The sequence below is a fragment of the Pyrus communis genome, chromosome 9 (genome assembly GCF_041283825.1).
Source record: "Pyrus communis isolate YQ-2024b chromosome 9, ASM4128382v1, whole genome shotgun sequence".
Taxonomy (NCBI): Eukaryota; Viridiplantae; Streptophyta; class Magnoliopsida; order Rosales; family Rosaceae; genus Pyrus; species Pyrus communis.
In genome coordinates, this window is record NC_142573.1 from 2,997,035 (window position 1) to 3,010,000 (window position 12,966).

The 12,966-nt window shown below is 34.9% G+C and overlaps 1 protein-coding gene and 1 long non-coding RNA gene across 2 annotated transcripts; one reads left to right on the forward strand and one right to left on the reverse strand.

The window, feature by feature from the left end:
* Window positions 1-605: 605 nt before the first annotated feature.
* Window positions 606-4,281, reverse strand: LOC148694034 (uncharacterized). Its single transcript, XR_015966944.1, has 3 exons — window positions 1,768-4,281; window positions 1,040-1,581; window positions 606-924 (listed from the first exon to the last, which is right to left on the reverse strand). It is a non-coding gene; the product is annotated as an uncharacterized LOC148694034 (long non-coding RNA).
* A 5,848-nt stretch (window positions 4,282-10,129) lies between these two features.
* On the forward strand, window positions 10,130-11,022 carry LOC148694035 (two-pore potassium channel 4-like). The gene is made up of 2 exons (XM_088700113.1): window positions 10,130-10,768; window positions 10,942-11,022. Exons 1-2 carry the CDS (start codon window positions 10,130-10,132, stop codon window positions 11,020-11,022), a joined length of 720 nt encoding a protein of 239 aa, XP_088556239.1.
* The last annotated feature ends 1,944 nt before the right edge of the window (window positions 11,023-12,966 follow it).

A 12,966-nucleotide genomic window follows, 5' to 3' on the forward strand; every position in this document is an offset into this window, starting at 1 on the left:
ATGCATTGGCCCACCATATATGTATATTTCATTTTAAGTTTTATATTTCTAAATTCATTGAATCCAACGACTAAGATCTTATATAAACAAGTCTAAAGATAAAAAACAAAAACCTAACGATCCAAATTAAATTCAACGACCAAAATAATTAAAAGAAAATAAATTCTTTCATATGTTTCATATTCTTTCATAGTGTTTTACGAGTTTCATAGTGTCGGTTTAATGATTTTTTAACATTTATCAGAATCTAAATATTTTTATGTTAAAATGTTGATAAAATCAAATTAGGATAATCTACATACCTTTTTTTTTCTTTTTTTTTTTCAAGTTACTTCAAGAAAAAAAATTATCATAAATTTATTCTTTAATAATATCGGATTAAAACAAAAAATTTTAAGCTTTAACCTAAGAAACAAAATTAATTACTAACTGTAGGATTATCCAAAAAATGAAATACTAACAGTAGGATGTTAATCTAAGGGCCAAAATCAATTAGTCCGCAGTGATAAAATTCCGAAGAAGATCCGAGTCCCAAACATGAATCCATAAACTATAGTAAATCATAACAAGGTGCCCTACTTCAGTGCCACCTACCAATTCACGATTTCTTTACGGTTTCTCCGACTCACATTCTCTCTTCTCCTCTTTCCGTTCCCTTCTTTTTCTTTTTTTTTCTTCATATTTTTTATTTTATTTTTTTATATATATAAAATTAAAATAATATGTTAACATGGATAACCGTGTTCAAAAAAAAGAAAAAAAAAAAGAGGGAGACTGCTCCTTCTCCAACGCCCCTCGTTGCAAATCTTATAAATACCCCCTCCCCCAAGCAGTAACAGCAGGCGAGCAAGCAGCAGCAGAGCAAACAATTTTCAAAGAAAATTTGGGGTCTCGGCCTCATCGTCGACAATCTTCAAAGACAATCTTCAAAGAAGTGAAAATAAGGGATTTTCAAAAACAGAAATCCTAATTTTAATTCAAAATCCCCAAAATGAAAGTTCAAAACCTTAATCTTAAATAATTTCATGAATCTTGGTACCTTCAGATCAGAGAAGCTTCGATTTTGGAGGTCGTGGTGAAACCGTGGAAGTCTGGATCTGGAATATGGAGGAGTCATAGAGGTGTGGTGGTCGATGAGTCGACGGCCGACGTGTTGAGTCTGTTGGCAGAGGGAGGAGGAGAGTAGAGAGTGCAGAGACGATTCGAGAGATTAGAGAGAGTGTTGAGTCTGTTTTTTTTAATAAATAACAAAAAAAGAATGAATTAAAAAAACAGAATTGGAGTCGTTTGTTTTGCTTGGGCGTTTGCTCGTGTTTGCTGTGTTCAGGCTTCCTCCCCCAGATTGAGGCGTTTGCGGCCGCAAACGGGAGCAGGGCGTTTGGTCCCTTACACGGCGCAGCAGGAGATTGGGCGTTTGCTTGGGCGCAGCTCGCAGCAGGAGATCCCGTTTGCACCGCAAACGGGCTCGCAGCAGTCAGAAATTATGGACCCAGCTCGGTATATACTCTGCGTAACCTTCTTTTTCGTTTTCAATATCGAAGAAAGCCTCCTTTCTCCTGAAAGGTACCCAAAAAAAGACTTCTGCAAAATATTTTACCAAAATAAGTTTTAGTAAACTAGAAATAGAAGAAAAGAAATCGAGCGGTAATTGGAATTAGGGGATTTTCAAAACAGAAATCCTAATTTTAATTCTAAATCTCCAAATTGAAAGTCCAAAACCCTAATCCTAATCGAAATCAAGGTACAATAATTTCATGAATGTTGGACCTTCAGATCAGAGAAGCTTCGATTTGGAGGTCGTGGTGAAACCGTGGAAGTCTGGATCTGGAATACGGAGGAGTCATACAGGTGTGGTGGTCGATGACTCGACGGCCGACGTGTTGAATCTGTTGGCAGAGGGAGGAGGAGAGTAGAGAGTCCAGAGACGATTCGAGAGATTAAAGAGAGTGTTGAGTCTGTTTTTTTTAATAAATAACAAAAAAAGGAATGAAATAAAAAAACAGAAGTGGGTGGGAGGGTTCATCGGCATTGCCTGGTCTCATCGGCGAAGAGACCGCTTTCTTTTTTGCACGCTTACGACTAGGATTTTCCTTTTTGAATTTTATTTTTAATTGACTTTCATATTTTCTGCTTTTTAAATTTTATTTTTATCCTTAAAGCAAGAAAAAAATTTCGTAATTAAAAAAATATGATCGAGCGCATACCCACTCAACTATGACGGCTTTGTTAAATATATTCGCCTTTGTTTACAAGGAAAATTAATAAAAAATAGCTTGAAAACTTTGAGTTTTAACGAAAATAACAAAATAAAATGTTAAGTGAATAGTACTAAAATTGACTTTTTAGCGTAAAAATATGATTTTTTGTTAAAGTGAATAATACCGGGAGCTTTTCATTAAAGTTTCATTGTTTATATGTAACACAATACATAGGTTATTAAAATTTACAATAGAGGACCTATGCCTCGTGAACTCGGCACACCTTCAAGCTAGCCCTATTAAGGAGAGGGTAGAATTCAAACTATTACAATAATTTAAGAGATGAGAAAGTTTCGAACCTGGTATGCATGAGTGGAAAACTCAACCCCTGGATAGGATATTGGACCACATGCAAGCCTAAAATATTGGATTGGAGGGTGTTTTGACATTTTAACTTGATTATACAGGTTTTTGTGGAATTGCATTAATGGCATTTTCATTATGTTTCGTTTTAATATTTGAGTGCAGTAAAGAAATATGTAGATATATGAAAGAAATGACAAATAAAAAAACGTGCAAAAACAATATTTATGTCAAACGGGATCGTGGATAAGCTCATGTTCTTAATTAGTATTATGGTCTAAAAAAGATGGTTTTCCTGATATTTTCCTATTCCTTAATATTACAATGCCACTTGTTTCCATGTAATTTTCACATGTAATCCTATATGTTGTTTATAATGCAGCAGCACTAGGGCGGAGGGTGGTCAGGACAAATCTCTACCAGCAGCGCACAATTCTATATTCCATCTCCTCACCATGCTAGGAGTCCTCCTCCAGGTGAAGCAGGCGACCGGAAATTTGCCGTCTCCCTTTGTCACAGACCATAAGACTGTTGTGATGTTGATTGCTGATTTACTCACTTACATGGGGACATTGGAGACTGCCAAGATTCTCCAAGCTTCCGACAATACAAATATGTATGAATTGACGAATAACATCAGCCTCTTGTGTGGAACTCTTGCGTTGGTTCTACTAGTTCTCCTCCTCGATCCAGCTTTCGGGTGGTTTACTCTTGCATGTTGGGCCTTATATTTTGTGATAATTGTGATCAAGTCCTACCAAACCCTAAGAACACTCTGCACTACAGCTGTTGGTTATGTCCGTCACAAATACCAAACCTCAATAAGACTGTGTACTGCAGTTGTTGGTTATGTTTGTGACAAAATGAAGGGCACTGAAGAACCCCCGAACCAGACCGGGATGCCTTAATTACTTGTTATTGCCTTTGTATTACTCGTTATTGTCTTTGTATTACTTCTTGTTGCCTTAGTTATAAACTTCTTGTTATTGCCCTTGCATCATGTGTTATTGCCTTTTCTATTAAGTTAAATACGGTGTAAAATAGTGCTTGCAAACCCTTTCTTTTTAGTAACTGTTGGAACACAATTTGTAGATCCGAATTATGAATAAGATAATTAAGCGGCATTACAGACGACGTTCGTTGCAAAAGTGCGTTTGCTGCTTTGATTTTGTTGTAAGTGTAGCTTAAAAGTACATCGTTTCTTTTGCTCTCATACACCACCGTGCCATCTTCCGTAGTGCTTTAAGCTTCACGGCCGCAATTGGTCATGTTCCTCGCCACCAAACTCTGTTTTGGAGTTCTCTTTTGCCGAGGAACAAAAAAACAGAGCTCTCGTTTAAAAAAAGACGGAAAACAGAGTTCCTGTGTGTGTGTGTGTGTCTGTCTGTGAGAGAGAGAATGCGTAACTAGTCTTCAATCTGATTTATGTTTTTGTTTTCCTGAGTCGGTGGAAATTTTGGACGGTTGGTTCTGTGAGAATTGCAACTGAGTCGTACCAATACTTGAAAGGATTTTGTGAAAGTGCAGTTGCAGCACTCTTTCATGCCTGTGACAAATTGAAAGAGCTCATATTGCATGGGCTACCTAACTTGTAAGATTAGAGCAAATTAAGATAAACTCATCTAAACATACACATAATCCATAGTATGTGATTCATAAAGCATTTCAATACATATGGATTTGTCCTCAATGACTTCTCATAGTTTAAACAAAAAAAAAAAAAAAATTATGATCACATATTACAAATATTAACTACCTTTCTCACTATACATAACAAATATTCCATGTTGAGTTCATATTAATAGAATGAAATTTTATCTTTATTCAAAACAAATATTTTGTTTCTTTGAATTCAAACAAAATTGAACTGTTGAATAAAAAAAACTAGGGATGTGAAATAGCTTACATGGCTCGGGGTTATAAAGATGTGTTTGTTGCACCGGACTACATTAATATTTACTCCAATCTAAGCTAGTAAAAGCTAAGAGCATCCCCAAATGAGATGTCAAAATCCTAGGTGGAATGTCATTGTGCATATTTGACATCGAAAATCTCTCTAGCCAAAGTGCTATTTGCTGATTGGATTTGAAGGTTTAGTGATTTGATGTCAAATTTGACATTAAATTCATTTTAATAGTGGGTCCCTTATTCCACTAACATTTTAACCAATAAAAATTTTATTTCAACATTTTTTTAATAATTACAATTTATATTTAAATAATAAAATAACATTTGACAATTTGGTTGAAGAATTACAAAATTTAACATAAAGCTTCAGATTATCATATCAACCATCAATTGTAATTTAACTTTTAGAATTTGACATTTTCTTTGAAGATGAACAAGGCAAACAAATGCATCTTAAGAGTCTAAATACTGGGAAACAGGTTTACAGTGGACTGCACCCAATTGAGGCCTATCAATTTGACCTATATTCAAATACCCCTTCGGATTAATGCGTCGTGAATAAGAAAAGCCAAACACACCTTTTATGACTTTTCTAATAAAAAATGGGAGCGACAGAGCTGCTGATGTATCGTTCTTGGAAATGTCCTGCAAGCTGATAATGTATTGCCAACGCACACGGCAGAGCATAAGTAAATGAAAGCGTATTGAAAAGTCTTCGTCACAACGACAACAACGACAATAACGAAGAAAATAATAATAGTGAAAGCATATTGAAGGTAGTATGGTTGGCGACCTTAACAAACCTTCGGCTTTTTAGTGTAAATATTTGTAGTTGCTAAACATTGAGGCTTTGGGCACGGTCTTTCTAAATTTTTGTTCTCCATCTTGAGCCCTAGAAAATCAAAAATTAAAAAGAAGAAACTAACACGGCGGTATAAACTTACAATTTTTTTTTTTTTTTTTGACAAGTTCCTTTCTTTTTATACAGTTCTTCCAAAATTTGGACAACTCGGGCAAGGATCTATTTGTTTATTTGGCCAAAAACAAAAGGCATGAGGCTTTATATGTACAATGCTATTAACTTTTGCACATTATGTTACCTATGGTAAGTATATTTGGTCATTAAATGTGAGTTAGACCAGTTGATCATGACCAACATGCAGCTCTGCTTTACTAATATTTCCAAGGGATAATCATACTTTTCATTCTCTATTTTTTGCAATGTCTTTGATATTTCATTCGCATTTTATTGGGTAATCAAACATGTTCTAGATGGAGAATTTGGATTTACAAAATGCTTGATAGCTTAGCTTCTGTTTTCAAATTTGGGTCATATCTAGTCTGGTATGCATCCTAATATATGAGCTCTGACCAGTTTGCTTGTATGTAGAGTTGACCAATCTGAAATAAATTGTAATCATCCAATTTTAGTAAACTGTTCTAGGTTTATTCCAAGAACTTGGCAAGCCTCATTAAGCTATTATTTGTCACTTTTTAGCGAAGTCATTCCTTTTTTGCAGGTACAAGGAGGTGCTGGTAGGTCAGGAAGTGAAGGCCAATCCATTCAGTGAATTCCCCCTTCCCCTTTTTGTTTTCATTAGATTTTATTTTAGACTAGTTTTTTTCCCCCTTCTGGAGGCTATGCATTAATCTATTCATTGATAGAAAGTCGGAATTCATTAACTAAGTTTTGGAGTTCGTTTTCATTTTGAACAAGTGTAAAATCTTAGATATAATTCATGAAGCTTCCATGTATGGATGATTGTATTTTTTTTTTCTTTCTATTTTTGTCAATCAAAACAAATAAAAGGTGAGATTGAAATGGATATGAAAAGATATTTGATAAATCAAGGGCCAACATGTAAATGTTGTTATAGAGTAAAATGACAACATGCACAAGTTGTCATAAAGGGAAAATGACAGCGTGGAACTGATGTTTTAAAAATATAAACTACGATTAATTATCGTTAAAATGTGTAAGATGCGATTATGAGCGTTTGTATATTTTTTTTTACACTTTTCACACTTATAAACTAATTATTATGATTTTTTTTTTTTTAATAATTTCCAACTCTTACCAAAACCACTTTTCATGAGTATAGCTTTTAAAAATCCAAATGACAATGTACAATTGCCAAATCGCAGATGATGCAATCACGAGCGTTATCATAATTTTTCACCATTTTCGCTCTTTTAAATTAACTATTATGAATATTAACCATTTTTAACTCTCCTAAAAACACAATTCACTAGAGTTTTTACGGTTTTAAAAATCTAAAAGACGATGTAATCAATAACAAACCATAGAAGATGCTATTATAAGTGTTTACATATTTTTCCATATTTTTTACACTTGTAAAGTAATTATTATGAATCTTTTAATGTAATTGATTTTTCGTACAAAATATCTTTTAAATTAACTATTATGAATATTAACCATTTTTAACTCTCCTAAAAACACAATTCACTAGAGTTTTTACGGTTTTAAAAATCTAAAAGACGATGTAATCAATAACAAACCATAGAAGATGCTATTATAAGTGTTTACATATTTTTCCATATTTTTTACACTTGTAAAGTAATTATTATGAATCTTTTACTGTAATTGATTTTTCGTACAAAATATCAAAATAGTTGAAAATTTTATAATAATTAATTTACATACGGGAAATTTGTAAAAAAAAAAATATGTAAGCTCTCGTGACCGAATCCGCTATGCGGTTTGACGATTGTTACATCAATTGGCGATCAAGGGATTCAACGTGGTAATTCTAGACTTCTTGGCCCTTCTCCTAATTCTCGTGGGCCTCACTGCTAGGCTTACCGTCAGTATAGTCATTATGCAGTATATATAGTACCCTCAGACCTAGGGGTGGGGATAAAAACCTTTAAATCGCATCGAACCGTATGAAAAAAAACTGAAAAGAACTATTTTGAATGGAAAAATCAACTTTGAGTCAAAAACCGAACCGGAATGAACAAGAATCAACCGGAATCGAACCGAACCGAACCGTTGTATTAATAATAAATAAATAAATTATATATATACACACATGACATGGTATAATAGGTTGAAAAATTAGTTTCACCAAGTTAGTTTTGCTGGAGTTCCCCTTGAACAACAAACTTTCGGGAATAACCTGTTAAAGCAGGCGTTTGGGAGTTCGATGCCATTTCAAACAAATTGGTAGGTATTTAATAGCTTCTGTGGTTTTTTATTAACCTATAGTTGGCATGCTCCTTAGTTTATATCATTTGGGCTTATTGATATATATATAATTGCTGAAATGAGGTGCAATGCTTCTTCCATGTGTATGCCCTGTGTTTTTATGTTTTATTGGCATGCTCCTTACTTTTATACTTGAGATTTTTTACATATTTTGGTTTTGCTGCTTCTCTGTTCCCACTTAATCAGTTTTACTGTTATATTTGTTCTTTGGTATCTGTCGTCCAACCCAATTTCAATAATTGAGTAAGGCTACTATCAAATGTTACATTGTCTCCATTTAAGCTTAGTATTCGAAACCGAAGTAGACCGAACCGTACGGTTCTAGTAATAAATTTAAGCAGAACTGCACCGAATCGAACCGTTGATATTTTTCGGTTCTGGTTCTGATTTAGGGGTGGAACCGCAACATGACAACGAAAGACTTGAAAAGCTAACAAAGGATTGTTGTTGTCTTCATTTTAGACTGGAGGGGTTATATGATAGGAAATTAAAATTTGAGAGGTGTTTGTGTAATGTCTTAAATGTGGGGGATTTTGTGAAAATTTGATAAACGTTAGGAAGTGCTAATGCTATTAACCAGTTTATTTTGAGTTTTAATATATACAAGCAATTGAACCCATGCGATGCCACATGTCTTAAAACCGTGCTCAACGTATAGAAATATATTAAAATCTATTTTCATCCATTATTTACACCTTTATGTTCAATAAGGAACAAAAGATACATGTTTGTACAATATATTACATAACAAAAGTTGAGAGTTAAGCGATTCATATAGTTATAAAACACATAAAAATAAAAATATTTTGTTTTTCCATGTCTCAACTTTTCATAATGTTGCTTAGTTCTTCATCTTTTTTCTTCATTGCCAAAAAGTTGTTCTTCTTGCATCATTGGATTTAATCAACTATTCCTAGCAATAGATTAAAGGGAACTTTAACGAAAAGCTCCCGATACTGTTCACTTTAACGAAAAATTACATTTTTACACTAAAAAATCAATCCTGGTTGTATTCACTTTACCATTTATTTTAAGGAAAACTAATGAAAAAAGACTTGAAAACTTTGAGTTTTAACGATAAAAACAAAATAAAGGGTAAAGTGAATAGTACCAGGATTGACTTTTTAGTGTAAAAATATGGTTTTTCGTTAAAGTGAACAGTATCATGGGCTTTTCGTTAAAACTCCCTTTATTTTATCTTTTTCGTTAATACTCAAAGTTTTCAAGCCATTTTTATTAGTTTTCCTTAAATTAAAATCTGGGAAGAAAGAACAATTCATGCATGAATATTGTTTTTTTTTTTCAACCATCCTTAAATTAAAGAAACACCTGGAGAAGCAACAATTGACAATATCTTCCTAAAATTTACAGCTTTGTGTTCCGCTTTTAATTTTCTCAACCAAATTGACTTTTACATGCTAACATTTCTCCTAAAATTTAAAGCTTTGTGATCCTCTTTTAATCACATTGTTTAATTGGAAGCTAATAAAAATTCAGTCTCAATTTCACTATAAGATTTGCAAATGAATGCAGGCTGGACCAGCCCACAACATGTACTCACTCTCTCTCTCTCTCTCTCTTAAGTTCTAAATTGTAAAATACAATGACAGCAGAGATGGATAGTAATGGTGTTGAGAAGTTTGAAGAGCGAAAACATGATAAGAATATGGTATAGAAATATGGTATAAGAACATGATAATAATAACATTACTCTTTAGAATTTACTTATTACAATTTGACGCACTGTACCTCACACACACACTGCCTGCTCAGCTCCTCCTCCTCAGGAAATACTCCAACTTGGTATGGCTTTTTACTTTATCTTTTTGCACTTATATTGATAATTTTAATCTTTTTGGGAATGGGTATTCTAATTTGTTGAAATTTGTATGGTAATTTGTTCACATTTGGTCTCTGGAAGAGGGACAGGGACGAGATAGTAGAGATAGAGCTAGTGAATGGATTGTTTATCTTGTTTTAACGTTGAAAATTTGTATAATATTAGACAACATTAGATTATGGGTTAGTAAAATAGACTAGGGTTTAGACAGGAGTTGCAGCAATCTATTGCTCAATGAAACAAATTACAACAATAGACGGGAGTTGCATACTTTTTCCATAAAGCATCAGCTGAACATAATCTCGAAATTCTATCCTTACTGGATGAGATTTGGATATCTAGTATTGTTTTTTTCCCTTGTAAGCTTGAGCTGGATTCCCATAACAACCAATATTAAGTTGTTTGCTTCAAACTTTTGTTGTGATTTCACATGCTTATAAAGATCCATTGTTCTGTTTGCTTTTGGATATTAACTGTTGCAAGCAAGAGTTGATTTGTCTGTGCTGCGAATACGACGCAAGACTCAATTGTTATTCTTATCGCCATGCGGTTTTATTTTATTTTATTGTTTTTAGTGCTGGATTTGAAGCAATGTCAGTTTTTCAGTGCATAATCAAGTTCAAGCCTGTAAATGTTATAGGTGAGGGAGCTATGCATCGCCAAAGTCGAGCCATTGGAGGTGGTGGAGAAGGGATAGGGGTAAGAGAGGGGAGAGAGGGGAGAGAGAGAGGTGCAGTAGGTGGCAGAAGTTGGGCGTGGAAGTTATTTAGTTGGCCAGTCTTGTCCATCGCAATTTACATATTTTTCCTTTTCTTGAGTATAGACTTTGTTGATTTGAGTGAACGCCCTCTGAGTGAACACCGTACTAAGAAATCAGTTAAGGCACTATTCCTCATGTCTGAAACATTGACCGGTGTGGGGTACGGTGACATTGTCCCCAACACTGAGCGGGCGAAGTTGTTAATATCCCTTTTGATTTTCTTCGTCCGTTGGATTTGGTGCAATTCAGGAGGAGTTTTTTTGGTGTCTATTTGTGAAGGTTTTCTCAAACGATTTGGGTTTTGTGGTGTGAGTGAGGACATTTTCAGGGTAGTGATGGCAATAGCGGCACCTGCTGTGTGTGTGGGAGTAGGCTGTGTTGGGTTTCACTTGTTGGAGAAGCTGAGTTGGGAGGATGCTTTGTATTTGTCAGTTGTTTCTGTGACCACTGTTGGCTACGGTGAAATTCCGGTAAAGACAGCAAGCAGTATGGTTTTTGCAAGCATTTGGATGTGTTTTTCCACAATTATCTTTATCAAATGTCAGACATACCTAGTTGTTAGAATTATGAGAGCGTTTGGAATAAATTAAGGCTTTGACATCCGTAGACTCTGACTCTTCTTCTGGGTGCTATGTTTTGTTAGGGAAGCAGTTTGTGTAGATGGAACCAGACTAGTGTTTTCGAGTTGTTATGTGTTATATTATATCGAGCCCTTCTCATGTAAAGAAATTCCAAATCCCATTTAGTTTTCATTATCAATTACAGTTTTAGTATTGTTTACTTCTTTGAGAATAACTTGGTTTTTATTACAAAATGTTGGAATCAAATTTGCGAAAATCATAGTCCCACCGTGGGACTCCCACATGAAAGAACTCGGTAAAAAACCTTTACTTGAGGGAAAGTAAAACCACATTGGAAGAAAACAACGAGCAAGGAAAATGACGCTTCCACACGCCCAGTAAAAACATCCCAGGAAACAAACAAATCCCCCTCCATGCCATGAACGCGTTGCAACACACCAAATGGAAATGTAATTTTTAATTCCATCTTTTATATTTACTTTTTTAAATACTGTAAAATCAAATATTAATTGAATAGTGGGTCTTATGGAAAACTTTAAAAATCTTGAATGAATACAATCGGATTTTTAGACCATCTTCAAAGGCTAAGTGGAATGTCGTATAATCAAATTTGAATGTAGGAAAAAACTCTAACTGATATGTCAATATGAACCTTTTGTTGTCAAATTTGACATGTGAGAAAAAGTTGTTGTCAATTAGTTTTCTTATTATTTTATTGTGTGTGTTCTATTAATACACCAATTATAAATTATAAATTATATTTTAATTGATTTTTTTTAAATGAATCCTACAAATATCAATTATAACAAAAAAAAAAAAAATTTAGAGAAAGAAAAAATATGACATTGTGTAGAAAAATAATCCAAGCTCGAGCACAAAAAATCGAACATACTGCTCTGATCAATTGGCCTAATTCACATAAGTCAAAAACCAATTTGTTTGGATGACAGCAAATTTGAGTGGGTCTAGAGATTGGGGGTGCAAAGTCCACACTTCTCTAGCTCTTACGAATTGGGTCAGTCGACTCAGCAACCCCTCTCTCTCAGACGAAAATTCAAATTCTAGCCCTTGCCATGAGAGATTTTTGGGACTACCTACTTGCTTAGAGAAGGATATGCGGAAACTTTTTTGTTCAATCAAGGACCATGTTTGGAACAAAGTATACAAAGGGGAAGGCAAATTGATTTCTCAGGGCGGAAGATAAGTGTTGACTGAAGCAATGTGGCAAGCTATACCCTATTATACAATGCTTTCAGTTACTACTTTTCTAGTAGAGAAACTTGCAGAAACTTATGCACGTAAAGAAGTGGGTACTTCACTACTTCAACTGCAATGTTAGAGGTCACTCGTATGGATGCTTTATCTATCAGTTTGATAGGGTTAGCAATTTAGCTGCAAAAACATAAACAACTAAATAAAAACAATGTCTAAAATGCACCTGCCAATAGTGTTTTATATATATATATATATATATATATATATATTACAATACAATACGCAGGTAAATACAGCAGCTAGTAGAAATTAGAATCATCAATCTCAATCCGGTCAACAATAACACCTATGACTTCGATCAAAACCTTGGCATGCCCTTGACTGCCCCGCCGTCCCATTCGGTGGGAAAAGGTCGCAAGAGAAGCGCGTCAGTTGGGAAGCATCCAGTCCAAACAACGTAGTATTATACCTAAAAAAACCCAACAGCTTCAGCCACAGGCTCCCCGACCCATAACAACTTGGGTAGGTGGTGGAAGAGGAGGAGGAGATGATTAGATCGTTGGCGGCGTCGGTTCCGACGTACGACCTCACCATTACCACCGAGAAATAAAGAGTGGTCTGGTTCATCTTACTTACATAGATGGGAGGCAACGGCGCCGTTCCCAGCTTGAGATTGCTGTCGCTTTCCTTGTCGTCGACGTCGCTGTAGAAGATATCGGCTTGAAGGTTCTCGTAATACAAGTCCAGCTTCCGGTTGGGATTTATAGCAACCAGCGTCAAGTCCCACGTGGCGGTTAAGCACTCGCTGCTGGATGCGGCGGTGAGTGGGCACGGCGACACGGCTACCAAGTCGACCCGGAACTCAGGGAATT